This window comes from Clarias gariepinus, chromosome 19 (assembly GCF_024256425.1).
Source record: "Clarias gariepinus isolate MV-2021 ecotype Netherlands chromosome 19, CGAR_prim_01v2, whole genome shotgun sequence".
Lineage (NCBI taxonomy): Eukaryota > Metazoa > Chordata > Actinopteri > Siluriformes > Clariidae > Clarias > Clarias gariepinus.
In genome coordinates this window covers 9145032-9162022 of record NC_071118.1, presented here as the reverse complement: position 1 = coordinate 9162022, position 16991 = coordinate 9145032, and the positions used below count along the sequence as shown (strand labels likewise).

The 16991-nt window shown below is 38.7% G+C and overlaps 3 protein-coding genes across 3 annotated transcripts; all 3 read left to right on the top strand.

The window, feature by feature from the left end:
* Window positions 1-910: 910 nt before the first annotated feature.
* LOC128507853 (odorant receptor 131-2-like) lies at window positions 911-1882 on the top strand. Its single transcript, XM_053478981.1, has one exon. The coding sequence runs from the start codon at window positions 911-913 to the stop codon at window positions 1880-1882; it is 972 nt and encodes a 323-aa protein (XP_053334956.1).
* A 6172-nt stretch (window positions 1883-8054) lies between these two features.
* Window positions 8055-9023, top strand: LOC128507849 (odorant receptor 131-2-like). The gene has a single exon (XM_053478974.1). It carries the CDS (start codon window positions 8064-8066, stop codon window positions 9021-9023), a length of 960 nt encoding a protein of 319 aa, XP_053334949.1. The 5' UTR covers window positions 8055-8063.
* Window positions 9024-11091: 2068 nt separating this feature from the next.
* LOC128507867 (odorant receptor 131-2-like) lies at window positions 11092-12054 on the top strand. Its single transcript, XM_053479000.1, has one exon. The coding sequence runs from the start codon at window positions 11092-11094 to the stop codon at window positions 12052-12054; it is 963 nt and encodes a 320-aa protein (XP_053334975.1).
* Window positions 12055-16991: the final 4937 nt, after the last annotated feature.

Sequence of the window (16991 nt, the reverse complement as noted above, 5' to 3'; positions counted from 1 at the left end):
TACTCAGGAATTCCTCTAATAATCATTATCAGATGATAATCTCTGTCTCTCTTTCTCAGTTGATTACACTGAATAACAGTCCTTAAATGAGTAATATGGCTAAAAGTAATAGCACTGAGTCTCTTTTTTATGTTAAAAGCAAATACACCAAAGGTGGTAAAGGTGAATTTGTGCTTGTATTAAATGGTGTATTTAAAGAAACTTTTAAAGTTTTTCAATTAGTAATTTACTTTTAATATGTAATATAGATCAAAGGATTATACTTTCTAACCTCATCAGTCATTATTGAATTGTACTGTTGACATGCCTTCTGAGTCAACATTAGGTGCTAACCTTATTAATGCTCTTATGGCTAAATAAACAACCATATTCCAAAATAAAGAAAATAGAATTTCCAAAAGTGTATTATAAGGAAAATGGACACACACAGGCTATTTCTATGTTAATGCCCATTATTGTGACTGTCAGATGTCTACATAATTTTAGTCATGGCCATTTTCATATTATATATAGCTGATCGCAGTCACTGTTAGCCAAAGTAAATATATATATATATATATATATATATATATATATATATATATATATATTAAAAAGCTCTCTTTGCTGACAGTGACTGGAATCAGCTCCTAAATGAGCAACAGGGTAATAAGTAACACTATTTATTTATTTAGTTATTTACTTATTTAATAATACACACAAAGTGTTGTAGATTTACCTAAAAGATGCTTATACTGTAAATAGGTTGTTGTGAAGGACAACCTGTTGAAAATGCTTTAACATACATATTTACATATATAGCATACATATTTGTTAAATATAAGATCAGTTGAACCTGTACTGTATGTCTAAGTTTTTGGACGATTTAATATGAAATCTCATAACCCTTGTTTTTACTTGTCTGCAGCCTATGGCGACAATCAACATCACAGATGCCAAGCTCTCATTCACCTATGAGCAGGTCTACAAGGTGGACTTTGATGCTACCACTTTGACAAAAATTGTGGTCGCAGTCCTGATGTCTCTGTTTTTTGTCTATATAAACTGCACCATGCTTTTTGCTTTAGGGAGTAAAGCCCTGTTTCATGAATCACCACGATACATTCTGTTTGCACACATGCTTCTCAATGATTCAATCCTCCTCCTGGTCACAACTGTAATGTATGCCATGTCTCTTGCACTTGCCAATGTAGCCAGAGCTCTATGCTCTCTTTTAGTCTTCATCTCCACTTGTACTTTCCAGAATGCGCCTTTGACCCTAGCCCTGATGTCACTGGAGCGCTACGTTGCTATTTGCTTTCCTCTGAGGCATTGTACTATTGCCACACGGAAAAGCACAGGCATTGCACTTGGAATTGTTTGGTTCATCAGTTCACTTGAAATTATGACAGATGTCATGTTTGACTTAATTACTGATCCAAGTCAGTTACTTAAGACCACATTTTGCACAAGAGAGAAACTTTTTGTGGCCAAGTGGCAGGCTGATAAGTCTCAAGGGTTTACTATTCTCTATTTTGTGTCAGTCACTGTGATCATCCTTTTTACTTATGTCAGCATTATGATAACAGCCAGGTCTATTTCCTCTAATAAAGAATCTGCTACAAAAGCTCACAAGACTGTGCTGCTGCATCTCATTCAGTTGGGCCTGTGCCTCACTTCTTTTCTATATGCCACAATAGAAAAAACACTTTATATGATGACTGGAAGCAACAGCTCCCTTTTCATTCACTTGCGCTATCTGAACTTTCTCATCGTTTTGATTTTGCCCCGCTGCCTGAGCCCACTCATCTATGGTCTCAGAGATGATGCGGTGCGACCTTTATTTAAATATTATTTTTGTTATAGAACTTACAAAATAAAGCCTGTAGTCAATGTTATTTAAATAGAAGGACAAAGTTGTATAACTTATAAGCTAGTGTATCACTCATCCAATGACCATCAGCCTGCATTGAAGTAAGAAGGCATTCAGTAAAGAACCTGTATTAATTTAATATATCAAAAGTGAAATTGTTCCATATTCAGATTATGCTCATGTTTCCAAATATGTCAAGTCTCACTGGGAGTATCATGTATGGCATGTATCAATTTCCCTAAATAGTAAAGAAGGGCAGCAATTTAGGTTAAATTATGCCAAATACATGTGAATCATGTGAACATTATAAATTTATAAAAACATTTATAACATTTTTTATTTATGCATACAATATATTTAACAGGTTATAAGTATGGGTTATGATGTATACAATATCATTGTCAAAATTCAAAGGCATTAAAACTGTTGTGTAAGACAATCTAAGAAATGGTATGGTGCTTTTCCATGTATGTGCATTACCATTCAAATAAAATCATAAAAGTCATATATGAAGAAAAGCAAAAAAAATAATGTACAGACTTAAATTCAGTTTCATTTTATTTTTATAAGTAGTTATTGGCCCAAGAAACTAGCAAACCTTTGTCACGTTTTCATGATCCTTTCTTAAACCACTGTCCTCCCTTTTTTCCTCATGTTTATCATAACTCTCCACACGTAATTATGTTTTCCGAGGTGTTATGCTTTTTCCCCACACCCCTGCACCACCCCTCTCGCATACCGGCATCCTATTCAAAAATAATTTCTCTCAGCATTTGAGGAAGCGCTATTATTGTGTGCCTCCCAAGTCCAGTATTCCCTCTATTTCCTTTCTGTGTTTTTTGGCGATCTCGAACTCACCTGTTTTGATTCTCCTTTCTAGTCACGTAGTTTGGATCTTGTTTTTCGAATTGTGGACTAGGCTTTGATCTCCCGCTTTGTCTAATGATTATGGCTTTGTTTAACCTCTTTGGATTTCTGCACAGCTGGCTGATTTACCAAGTCACCCCTTTGGCTCCAGTTCCGTTTCCATCTCAACCACATGAGCCCCTTCTACCCGCTCTACTATCCTATGATGGCAACCCTGGCACCTGCCGGTCTTTCTTGTCCCAATACTCCCTAGTTCTAGGGCTGCAAGCTTTGCCCTTCCCCACTGAGCGGTCCAAGATGGCCTATGTCATTACTCTACTTTTGGGTAGGGCCCATAAATGTAGCAGGGCCTTGTGGGAGCCCCAAGCTCAAGCTCCATGCTGCACAGAATTTTACAGGTCCTGCACAGGTCTTTCACCAGTGAAATGCGGAAGGGGTCTTTGACCATTTCATCACTGGGAAGGACGGAGCTGGCCAAATCCTCAAGCTGCGTTAGGGATCTCATTCCACCTATGATTATGCAAGTGAGTTTCTCACATTGGCTGCCTTCTGTGGTTGGGATGAGTGCGCTTTGTGTGACACCTTCATTAATGGCCTGGCACAGGCGTCAGCAACCTTACAAAGAGCCATTTGAACCTGTTTTCCACAGAAGAGAAAACACTGTGAAATTGGTCTGCGAGCGTTTTTGCAGGATTTTTAAAAAATTGGAACTTATTAAATGAGTGAGATCTTGATATAAGTAGTATGCATGCAATTTGTCTACCGAGCGCCACGTGATAACAACTGAGCCAATCGTTCTTCACTCTCGTGCGCTACGGGATTATGGGTAATCGTCTCTCATGATCAGTCTCAGAACACCTGCGTCACCCGTATAGTCAACATCCGTGCACGTGTACTGTTTATTATAACCTTGTGACCATGTGTGTGTTCATGTGCGTGTAAAGCAAAAGCAAGTGTCATTAGAGAGGTTCCTTGTTACAAATCTAGAGTCAGATTTTATTTGATTCCTTTATTTGAGAGGAGCGGGCTACTGTTTAAGACGAGTGGAACGAGGGAGGAGGGAGGGATGGAGTCATTTATTTGCAAGCGTGATAGTGATTACAAACTAAGACCATGTATGTAACCATTATGATGATGAACTACAAAATAAAAACCTAGTACAAACACCTTTTCTCTCAGCAAGGTGGATAAAAATAAATGCACACAAACAAAATATCCTCAGACTGTCTTTTATATCAGATGGCTTTGCATCTTCTTCATCATCATTCAGCTCAGTACTTTTACCATAAGCTGGGTCTCACTGATCTTCATCCTCAACATTACAGCATCTTTGGAGAACTGTGACTCTAGTCTGTGTAAATACATCAATAATTTAAGCACTGTCCATTAAAATGTACTTTAAAATATGTTAAAATATTCCTTTTCAATGAGCAAAATGATGAGAACAACAAATATTTTCCACATTTGTCTTAAATCAGTTCAACAAATATTGCAGTTTTACAGCACACATTTTTCTCCAGATGATACAAAGTAACCACACAGAAATTCAAACAGTAAATAACCTAGCAAAATTGTCAAATGATATGTTTTACATGCCAACTACCGTAGTACATATATTCGACAACTTCATAAAGATATAAAAATACAGTGCCCTAAAAAATGTTTTGTATATTAGCCCTTTAACATTTCTGGCACTTACTATGGCAATAATCCCTGTGGTTCTAACCTTGCTATGGCTCTGTATGCTACTGTATTCACTGGCAACAGGTCGATTAGCCTAGCATAATAGTGCATAGCTAAACATCTTTCTCACCACATTACAGTAAAACTGCATGTTTTTATGTTACCACCGCAGATTCTCAACACCTTTATGTCTTAATTGTAATGTTGTGGGTCTTGCGACAGGCAAACCCACGGTCAGCTGTGCCACGGGTCTCTAGTCAGGTAGGCCCATGGCCGTCCTTTCATGCTGTCACTAGGCAATGCTTCCATGATGGCAATTAAGGACAATGCACGACACCTAGATGCATGTCTATATAGGTCCCCAAGACAAAGGAGTAGACATGTGGACCTTTAGGAAGCACCAGGACATAAGGTTAGTTGGTGTTAGAGGAGGAAACAGAGAATAGGGTTTGGTGGAGGCAGATGATTTGCTGTGGCGACCCCTTAAAGGGATTAGCTGAAAGACAAAGAAGATCTCTGAACACTGCAAGTGTTCTGCTACCTGGGTAAAATTGAGGCCAGACATATTTGAGATATTAGCTTTAACACCTGATTAGTGTTTGCAGGGTGGGATAAAGGAACCTGGCCTTTGGGTTAAGATCACAGTAGGTAAACACTGCTTTCTGTTATTTCTTGTTATCCTCTATATTTCAAGCATCATTTAAAAAGTATTTTTATATGTATTATTCAGTAACATTTGCATAAAACTTCCACTGAGAGGTGTGTCATCATCACTCCATCCGCCCCACATGATGTTTATTATAAAGATCTATTCAAACTGTTATTCATATTCAAAGCTGAGCTTGCATATAAAAGTAGGGTTCTGTGCAGGACATTAAAAATCTGTACATGCACATAATTAAAAAAAATCAGGACCTGTAGGAAGGTGGCATTTTTTTAGAGGCTTACACGTGTTGCTGTTTATCTGTAAATATTGTGTGACTACAGTATATACTGTACTATGGTGGTTGCTAATGAGAGCAGTGGGAAGATTTCATCCTTTAACCTCCTTGTTACTTGTCTTCAGTCTGTCTTTTTTCAAGTTAGTCACTGCTGCTTGTGTTTTTATAGTTTCTGTTTCTGGTACAACTTTTCGTAACGCACCTTTAAACCTGGCAGTGATGTCACTAGAGCGTTATGTGGCCATATGCTTTCCCCTTATCCTCATGTTGCTATTGGAATCATTTGGTTTATTGGTTCCATAAACTTTGTAATTGATGTGTTTTGTATAATAGTAATTGATTTTAACAAGTATTTTGTGTAAGAGAAACACTTTTAGTCAAACAGTGGCAAACTGTGTTTAAAAATGTGTTTCAGGCATTTAACACAATCTACTCTGTGTTAGTCTCTATGATAACGCAGGGCTTTAGAGGGGGCCAGTAAAATAGGCTGAGTTCTAATCAGGCCATTAGATCAAACAGCACACGGGCATCACTTTGTGCTAGTTCTAGTAGACTACGTAAACTCCATGCGATATCCAGAAGCAGTGCCTCTTCAAGAGCAAAAAACATTGGGCAGGTTGCTGGAGAAATTTTTCAGTCACTTACCATCATAGAGCACCATATGGAGATGCCTCCCAAGTGTGGCTGCACACAGCTGACCATAAAGGTTATAGGAGCAGAAGAAAAATGTGTTTCAGGATGAACTTAAGACAATGCTTAACATAGGGTAATTGAGGAGTCCAACAATGAGCTCAAGAGAAGTAAAAATCACCCGACCCAACAATGCAGACGAGATGAAGGCTGCTATCTAAGCAATGTGGTCTTCGGTAAAGCCCTAGCAGTGACACAGGCTGATCACCTCCACGCCATCTCGCATAGTAATCTATGCTTCTTCCCGCAGGCGATAAGGTCTCTCAACCACAACCACACCACTATGCAGAACTAACAATCTTTTCATCTTTTTCATAATTGATCAAATCCATCAATCTTCTTACATCCATGAACACTATGGACAATTACATGCTCACCTTCCTTCATATATACACTACATGTCGTTTGCTTACATCCTGGACCATTGCACAAAGTCACTTTAATAACTTTGCACACCTACCTTCACAACTACACTACATTTTACAGTTTTACGTTTACATCCTGGACCAGTGCACAAAGACACTTTAATAACCTCTGCACAAAGTCACTTTATTCCATGCATATTTGCACACACAGCACAGTATATTTCAATTTGTACAGTAGATTTCTATTTTTGCACATCATATTTCTATTTCTATTTTTATTTTTAGTTCTATTTTTCCTAGTTTAATTTAATTTTTATTTAATTTCTATCGTATTTCTTTTATTCATATTTATTTCTTATTTGTAAACTTTAATTCTCTTCTAGGGTCAATGGCAGCCGTAAAATGCATTTCACTACATTTCGTACTGTGTATGTTTGTGTATGTGACAAATAAAATTTGAATTTGAATTTGAATAAAGGAGCCCCAACCAGGTATTGAGTCCATAAAATAACATCACTTTCAGAATTTCTGTTTGGCAAATTTGTTTTTGATTGATCTTGGAAAATATTCTAATATTTTGAGATACAGGAAATTTAAACCTATCCCGGGAGACACACAAGGTGGGGTACACCCTGGATAGAATGCCAGTCCATCTTAAGGCACACAAGAGTTCTGTATATATGTTTGGGCCCTTCATGGCAACAGTGCAGTATGTATATAACACGCTGGTACTATAATATAGCTAAAGAAACAGAAGTGTTATTTTATTCCACTCAATACCTTGTTGGGGCTCCTTTAGCATGAATTACTGCATCGGTGCTAGACAGTGTGGAGGCAATCAGCCTGTGGCACTGCTAAAGGTTTACTGAAGACCACATTGCTTTGATAGCAGCCTTCATCTGGTCTGCATTCTTGGGTCAGGTGATTCTCACTTCTCTTGACAATACCTCATAGATTCCCGGTGGGGTTCAGGTCAAGTGCAAAGTGTAAAATTGAGGCTAAACATTTTTTAAATGTATTATTTTGTAACTATGACATTTGCTATAACAGATGATTTGCAGGGTGGGAGAAAAGAACCTCGAGTATTTGGGTTGAGATTATATCGCTTATAAAACACTTATCCAGTAGACTGTAATTTCTTATAACTGCTATGGTATGTAATGACTGTTAATAAAAAGTTTCCTTATTTGATTGTTATCCACCATATTAACATTTTAGTCACCACTTATTGTATAAGTTTATTAAATATACAGTAACATTTGGGGTAATTTTTAAGTAGTCACAAGCAAGCTGTTTTTTCCCATTTACTTTAAAGCACAAACATTTGCATATAAATAGACTATATGCTTACTAGACAGGTGCGTTTAGGTCATTTCTGTTGTTTCCACAGAGAGGTGTGTCATCATCTATCCCTGTGGCCCACATGATGTCCATTATAAAGATCCATTCACACTGGTGCATCATATTCAGAGCTGAGCTCACATGAAAAAGTGAGATTTTGCGCAGAACATAAATCTTTACATGTGCATCATTTAAAATAGTATTTTTACTCTGTATATACGTTTAAAGAACTGACCTGTAGGGAGGTGGTTTTCCTTTAGGATGGCTTATTTGTTTATTTCTTTATATCTGTAAATATTGTGTGATTATATTTTATACTGTATTATGTCAGTTACTAATGAGAGCAGTGGTGGGATTTTGTTTGCACAACAAATATTTCAAGTTGTGATGTCTGAGGGAGCAATAATGAAAATGATTTTTTCAACATTCCTGTCTTTATTCTTTATCTATTTAAATATCATCATGATATACAGTCTTTGGAGTAAGCCTGTTTTTAAAGAGACTTCACGCTATATTCTGTTTGCCCACATGCTTCTCAATGACTCAATTCATCTTCTAACCTCTTTGTTACTTGTCTTCAGTCTGTCTTTTTTCAAGTTAGTCACTGCTGTTTGTGTTTTTATAGTTTCTGTTTCTGGTACAACTTTTCGTAACGCACCTTTAAACCTGGCAGTGATGTCACTAGAGCGTTATGTGGCCATATGCTTTCCCCTTAAACATGTTCAAATAGCCACTCAGAGAAGGACTTATGTTGCTATTGGAATCATTTGGGTTATTGGTTCCATAAACTATGTAATTGATGTGTTTTATATAATAGTAATAGATTCTAAATATTTCACCTCACATGTATTTTGTGTAAGAGAAACACTTTTTATCAAACAATGGCAAACTGATGTGTTTCGGGGATTTAACATAGTCTACTTTGTGTCAGTCTCTATGATCATCCTTTTTACTTATATCAGCATTTTGATCACAGCAAGGTCCATTTCCTGCAATAAGGACTCAGCCATAAAAGCCCACAAGACCGTGCTGCTGCATCTCATTCAGCTCGGTCTGTGCCTTACCTCTTTTCTTTATGCCAGTATTGAGCAAGCTGCTTCAATGCTTGGCAACAGCAAACTTTTTGTAGACCTACGTTACTTAAATTATTTGTTTGTGCTGCTCTTGCCACGCTGTTTGAGTCCACTTATTTATGGCTTGAGAGACGATGCTGTGCGGCCCTTATTCGTGTACTACTTTCTTTGTGCCACAGGAAAACACAAGCCTACAGTAAATGTTCACTAAATTAACTATATCAATTGCTTAAATATCATATTTTAGTTTGTTGGCATTATACTGTGAAGACTCTCAAATAGCAGTGGAATCTTTTTTACTATGGAAAAACACTTTATTTAAGTAATTACATCTTGCCTATTTTCTACTGAACAGCCAAAACAAAGTTTAAAACAAGGGTCAATTCCTTTATTTTATGGTGTGTGGTTGAAAACCATACTGCTATGTTAAGACAAATTTGAAAAGAATGCAAACAATTTAATTTATAAACACAAATAGAAATTTTTAAAACTCAATATATGACTACATTTTGTAATGCATGTAAATGAATGACATACACTTCTTTCTTATTATTATAATAATAATAATAATAATAATAATAATAATAATAATAATTATTATTATTATTATTATGATTATTATTATTAGAATTTGGTTTATTGGTTCAATAAACTGATATGTTTTATATAATAGTAATTGATTTTAACTATTTCATCTCACAACTACTGTAACTATAACTATATTTTGGTTGTTACTGTGAGCATCACTTTGTGCTAGTTCTAATGGACTATGCAATGCAATATCCAAAAGCAGTTTCTCTTCACAATATCTCAGCATACTGGGTTGCAGAGGCTGCTCTTTTACATCATCTTCCAAGTTGAAAGCCTGAAAAAGATTCTGACTGATCAGGGCACTACAATTATGTCAAACACAAAATGCAAAGTCTATGAATTATTAAGCATTTTAAGCAATTTATGATTATAAACATAAATTGAAAAGTAAACTCTCAGTATTTAATATATGACTAAATTCTGTGTTAGGTATGTAAATTTAAACCAGTACATTATTTGAAATGCGTTATTTGAGAGCCCTAACGCAGGGCTTTAGAGGGGGTCAGTGAAATAGGAGTTTGTGAGAGTGCTTATGGCATACACGGAAAGACCTTTCTGTTTGGAGATAGTGTGGGATTATTAATTAAGGAACTTAAAAGGAAACAAAAGGAAACTGGAGACACAAAATAAACAGAACTCCGCCTCCACCCCAACTTTCTGCGCGGTTATATTTTCTTTCTTTGTGTTTCTCTTTCTTTGTCTTTGGCCCACACTCTATGTGCGGTTTTGCCCCTTACAAAACCCACGTCGTTACAGATAGTACTCTTGGAATTAAAACAAACACACTGAATGACGTACTCTATTATCATCATTATTATTATTATTATTATTATTATTATTATTATTTTATGCTTCACCAGAAACCTGTTGAGTTGACTAAAAAGTTAAAACTAAAAAAAGGAAAAGTGAAAAGAAAAGAAAAGTGAAAAGAAAAGAAAAGATAAAACTGAAACAAAAATGATTAACCCTGTTTAGAGAAAGCATGAGATTTACGTTCACATTTGTGTTTTAGTTTGTTTAGTTTTATTAATAAACCCACGTTATCTCTGAACGCTGCAAGCACTGACAAAAGGTTACCAAGATTTTGTCAATGTTGAGAACAACAAAGTACTGCTGCCTGGGTAAAATTGAGGCCAGGCATATTTGAAATATTTGTTTTAACACCTGATCAGTGTTTGCAGGGTGGGATAAAGGAACCTGGCCTATTTGGGTTGAGATCACAGCAAGTAAACACTTCTTTCTGTTATTCTTTCTGTTATATTCCTTGTTATCCATTATATTTCAATCATCATTTTAGAAGTATTTTTATATGTATTATACAGTAACATTTGCATAAAACTTTAATTTAAAAAAATATATATATACATATGAGAAGTTTCCCAAACCTTTATATGGTTACATACTAGACAGGTGTAATAAGTCATGTTTGTTGTTTCTACTGAGAGGTGTGTCATCATCACTCCATGTGCCCCACATGATGTTCTTTATAAAGATCCATTCAAACTGTTATTTATATTCAAAGCTCAACTTGCATATGAAAGTAGGGTTCTTTGCAGGAGAATAAAAACCTGTACATGCACATCATTTTTAAAAATCAGGACCTGTAGGAAGGTGGCATTTTTGTTTAGAGGCTTACATGTGTTGCTGTTTATCTGTAAATATTTTGTGATTATTTACGGCACTATATTATGTTGGTTGCTAATGAGAGCATTGGGGAGATTTTATTTTTGCAACAAATATTTCAGGTTGTGCTGTCTGAGGAAGTAATAATCAAAATTATTTTACCAATGTTCTTGTCTTTATTTTTTATCTATTTAAATATCATCATGGTCTACACTCTTTGGAGTAAGCCTGTTTTTAAAGAGACTCCACGCTATATTCTGTTTGCCCACATGCTTCTCAATGACTCAATTCAACTTCTCTTTTCCTCCCTGTTACTCATCTTCAGTTTGTCTTTACTGAAGTTAGTCACAGCTGCTTGTGCTTTCATAGTTTTTGTTTCAGGTACAACATCCTGTAACGCACCTTTAAACCTGGCAGCGATGTCACTAGAGCGTTATTTGGCCGTATGCTTTCCTCTAAAACATGTTCAAATAGCCACTCAAAGAAGGACTTATGTTGCTATAGGAATCATTTGGTTTATTACTTCTGTAAACTTTATAATTGACATGCTTAACATAATAGTAATAGATCCTAACTATCTATCCTCACAAATCATTTGTAAAAGAGTAACACTTTTTGTTACACAATGGCAAAATGATGTTTATCATAAAGTTGGCATAATTTTCTTTGTGTTAGTCTCTATGATCATCCTTTTCACTTATATCAGCATTTTGATCACAGCAAGGTCCATTTCCTGCAATAAGGACTCTGCCATAAGAGCACACAAGACCGTGCTGCTGCATCTCATCCAGTTGGGTCTGTGCCTCACCTCTTATCTTTATAACATTATTGAGCAAGCTGCTTCAATGGTTGGCAGTAGTAAACGTTTTGCAGACTTGCGTTACTTAAATTATTTGTTTGTCCTGGTCTTGCCACGTTGTCTAAGTCCACTTATTTATGGACTGAGAGATGATTCTTTACGGCCCTTATTCATGTACTACTTTCTTTGTGCAACAGGAAAACACAAGCCTACAGTAAAAGTTTACTAAATTAACTAAATTATTTGCTTAAATTTTAATGTGTTGGAAAATATCACTGAACTGCTTATGCATACCTTGTAACCCCACTTTCTTGTAAAACACAGTTACTGCTCCTCTCCCATTTGCTCAGTTTACAGTTCCATTCACTGCATGATACTGTGGACTCTTAAATAGCAGTTGGTTTTCATTTACCATAAAAAACACTTCTCTGTTTAAGTAATTACTTTATGTTCTGTCTATATTCTACTGAACAGCTGTAACTTAGTTCGATAGTAGGTCAATTACTTTATTTTATAGATTATTATTATTATTATAATACATCAATAAAACTCAGTAGATTACCCAGATTTAAAAAAAACTTACTGTACCATTCTCTTCTTGGAATTATAAACTATTAAACTCCTATAAATGCCACCCCATATTAAGTGTTTTGAGAGGATGTTTATCATGAGCAATATAGCCTGTGTATAAAGGGTGTCAAACTCAAATTCTATCTAATTTTGGTCATGTATAAGCAGTGATACCTAAATATTATGTAGGATCCATTATTTAGGTTATTACCCCACAGCTATTAAAATTTACAAATATGGTGGAAATGTCAGGTAGTAAATCCGCCGGACACCTTAAAAGGGTCATAACCCTTGACTGAGATCCCTTGTAAAAAAATTGGCATAAATCTAATCAGGCCATTAGATCACGGGCATCACTTTGTGCTAGTTCTAGTTGACTACGCAATATGATATGCAGAAGCAGTGCCTCTTCACAATTTCGCAGCATGCAGGGTTGCAGAGGCAGTCTTCCACATAATCCCCCGAGTTAGAATCCTGAAAGAGATTCTGACTGATCAAGGCACTATGTTTATGTCACACAGTATGCAAAATCTATGAATGCTTGGGTATTAATTCAATTTGTATCAGAATTTACCACACAAAAATGGGTAGTCTGGTTGAAAGATTACTTTTAATACTTTTTAATAAAACACACATTTTGCAAATTGATTCACAAGGAATTGGGACAAATTACTAGAACTCCCGTTATTTACGGTGTGAGGTATTTAGCAAGCCTCATTTTTGTGTTTATGTGCTGTTTAAGGTGCTATCAGAGTTCCTTTTGCACTTTCCCCACGATGAGCGAAAAGTCACCAACGTGTTATGCGGGTGTCTGTGTCCTTAGCCCTTGGCAGCCATTAGGGGGGAGCGTTGTCTGTAAATAATGTAAAGTCCCTTTCAGCTACTGTAGATAATATTTCAGCTCCTCTACAGCCCACTTAATGGCAAGTTCTTTCCGCTCTATTGTTGCACATTTTTGTTTTGTTGGTGTTGCCTTTCTACTTACTTATAGGATGGTGTGTTTTTCTCCTTTAAAGTCCTGTGAAAGGACAGCTCCTAACCCCAGTCTGATGCATCTGTGTTACCCAAGAATGTCTTGTTAAAGTTGGGGTTTTGGAGGACGGGGGAACTGGTGATCTGGGTTTTTAACTTTTTAAATGCTCTTTCTGCCTCCTGCATCCATTTGACTTTTTTGCCGTCCTTTTCTAAAGAGATTCGTAAGGGGTGCTGCAAAAGAGGAGAAGTTAGGCACAAATCTCGTGTAATAACTAGCTAGCCCAAAAATGGCACGTACCTGTCTTTTTAAAAGTTGGATGCGGGTACTTACGTATGGCCTCCACTTTATTTTCTTGTAATTAAGAATCCATGGCTGATTCGGTACCCTAGGTACTGTGCCTCGGTCAGCCCTTAGGAAGCATTTTTTTTGGATTCGCCATTAAGCCAGCCTTTCTAAGTTCGTATAGTACCTGCCTGTGGTGGTGTACATGTTCATCCCAGCTGCCTGATGAACATACTGGTGGTGCTGGCGAAGTACCAAGATGTCCATGAGGCATTGGAATATGGCCGGGACTTCATGGAGACCAAACGGGATGACTCGGTACTGCCAATGCCCTTGTTCGGTACTGAATGCTGTTTTTTCCTTTGCCTTCGGAGTTAGGACAACCTGCCAGTAGCCTTTGGTCAGGTCCAACGTAGAGATAAAACGCGCTTTGGCTAATCGATCAATAAGATCGTCCACTCGGGGTAGTGGGTAGGCGTCAAACTGCGAAATTTAGTTTTAATCGGCGGAAATAATTGCATACTCATATTGACCAATCAGGCTTAAGTACAGTCACAATGGGGCTGGACCAGGGGCTAGTCGACTCCTCTATTATGCCATTGCGAAGCATATTTTCTACCTCTGCTTCGATGGCACAGGCCTCTGGGACTTGATACGGTCTTTGTCAGATAGTCATGCCAGGTGGCGTCTTTATGTCATGCCGCACCAAATGGGTGAGCCCCGGGTCGGTGAAGAACACATCCTGGAATAAATTTATTAGCTCTCTTAGCTTCTGATGTTGCGCTGCCAGTAAATCTTCCCTGCACTGCACTGCACCTGTTCTTTGCCTGTGTGAGAGAGCGTAGCAAGAGCCAAGACACACGGCAGTGGTTCTATCCACCGCTTGAGCAAATTGACATGATATAATTCAATGCATTTTCGCTTACCGGGTTGCTGCAGACAGTAGTTCGTGGTTCCAACACGTGGGATGAGAGTGTAAGGTACTTTAGTAGTAGGGAATTTGTAGCTACCATTTAGTAGGGAATTTGCAGCTGCCATTGGGTAGGAGCAGGAGGACCCGATCGCCTGGGTGTAATTCATGAGGTTGTGGTAGTCGGCCATATACGCAACACTGTTCCGCTTCTGCTTTTCCCTATGTTCCCTATGAGGCCGGCTCTATTCAGGGGCAAGAAGAGGCAGCGCCCCCTCAAATAAATGTCTGCACATGTTAATATATTCCTAAAATTAATATATTACAAGTTGATAAACTGATCTGTGGTAGCGGAAAAATCCGCTGAAAAAGGGACACTGCACAATAGGGTATTAGATTTCCCTCATGTTTCTGTCCCTCTGCTGTGCATATTCATTCACAGGCTGCAGCGCGCACACACACATACACACACACACACACGCACACACACACACACATACATACACAGCTTCCCTAAAGCAGTTGCAAAAAATAAGCTCTAAGTAAAAAAAAGCTGTATTTTGTTTGTTTATATTTAGAATTTTTATAAGAGTACAAGAAGGTAACATTTTGGTCTGTGTAGTTAGTGCCCTTGTAGAAAATAAATCAATGAATAACAACTTCCAACCACCTCTCAAGAGAGTGCCATAGTTTTGCAGAAATACTTGGATACATTGCAAAAAAAAAAATACAGCATACATTGGAGGGAACTTCTGAGGTGGTCAGTGATTGATGGCACGGTCGTTTAGAGGGGGTTATGATCACACCTACAGTTCTGTTGTTCTAGGCTGTTGGTCAAATATCTCTCCACTTGGAATGGAAGCACAAAATGAAGGGGACAACATGCAAGGGATTTCAGCATCTCGACGCACAGTATACTAAGCTGTTTATAAAGTAGACACTGTTTGTTTTTTCATTTTGTGATCTTTTTTGTGTTTACCTTGTACTGTACAATGTATATTATTTTTTTTAATGAATTACTGTAAATAAACTACATATGCAGTTGATTTACCAGAAAGGCCTTTTTATTTTTTTGTGTGCTAAACTACACTTTAGGGTCAACTAATAGCGATTTTATTTGAAAAGTATTATATATATATATATATATATATATATATATATATATATATATATATATATTGTAGCGTTTTTACGCCTGAAGAAATGCTGGAGAGACGAGCGAGCTTATTTGCTGCCCAATGCAATGGCTGGGAGTACTTTATTTAGCATACAGCCGGTATGGCATGAGCAGCACCTTCACTCAGGAGCCTACCTCTAATTCAGCGTCAGCCTGAACTAGAGCACATTTCACACGTTACACACCTCAACACACACACAACAGGGCCAAAGTCACTAACCCAAACACCTTTCCCCATCATGGTGAACACACCGACATCCCCGCAAGACATGCTGGTCGTCAGCCGCCGCCCCGCCCACGCCACACTGCCCCCACCCGAGCTGTGACCGTCCCTGGTCACCATGACGAACTTTGTTTTGGAGGCGTGGAGGCGTGGAGGCGGTCGGCGCTGGGAACGCCGGCGTCCTTTGGCAGGTGAGGGATGAACGCGAACGCAGTCCTGAGGCGGTCCGGCCTCCACAGAGTTCAATGTTTCCCCAGCGTGCGGCTGGCAAGGCGCAAGATGGTCCCGGTGGAGCAAAACTCATGCCCGCCCCGCCAACCGCACCCGGTAGATGACATCGGAGAGCCGAGCTATTACCGCACAGGGGCCCACCCAGTGAGACACACGCCCGGCCGAGAGCCCCCTCCTTCTCCTTCCGGAGGAACACACCCACACCTGCTCGCCAGCAGCAAAATCTCGCCCCTGGCTGTGAGTGTCCACGCCCATTCGCCCCATAGGTGCCCCCACCCGAAAGTCTTGCAGCGGTGCCCGCAAGCGCTGGGTGGGGCCCTTCTGCCTGGCGATGAGCGGTTCACAGTTCAGCTGTGAGACCGGCGGAGCGACTGCGGGTGACGCTCTGGGAGACGCAGTAAGACGGCTGCACGCTGGCTCGGACGGCTGATCACCACCGGAGAGCCTGGAGGACTGCACGGGGGGAACGTCCTGCGTCGAGGGTTCTACATCGAGACGGCGCTCCACTTGCTCGCAGTACCGGCCACGCGCTTTGCCCGAAGTTACCACGCAGAGTTCTGCTGGACAAGTTCAGCACCGCACCCCATCTCTCCAAAATGTCCAACCCCAAAACGCAGTCCTCCTCGACATTCCCCACTAAGAACTGGTGTGTAAAAGTTCGACCACCCACCTGGACTCGCGCTGTGCGACACGCCCGTACCTTGACGCAGCCCCCAGCAACGGTGCAGATGCTGAAAGCAGGATCAGGCCGTCGGCGAACACACTTGCTTTGCCCCAGTACTCCAGAGCGCAGCAGC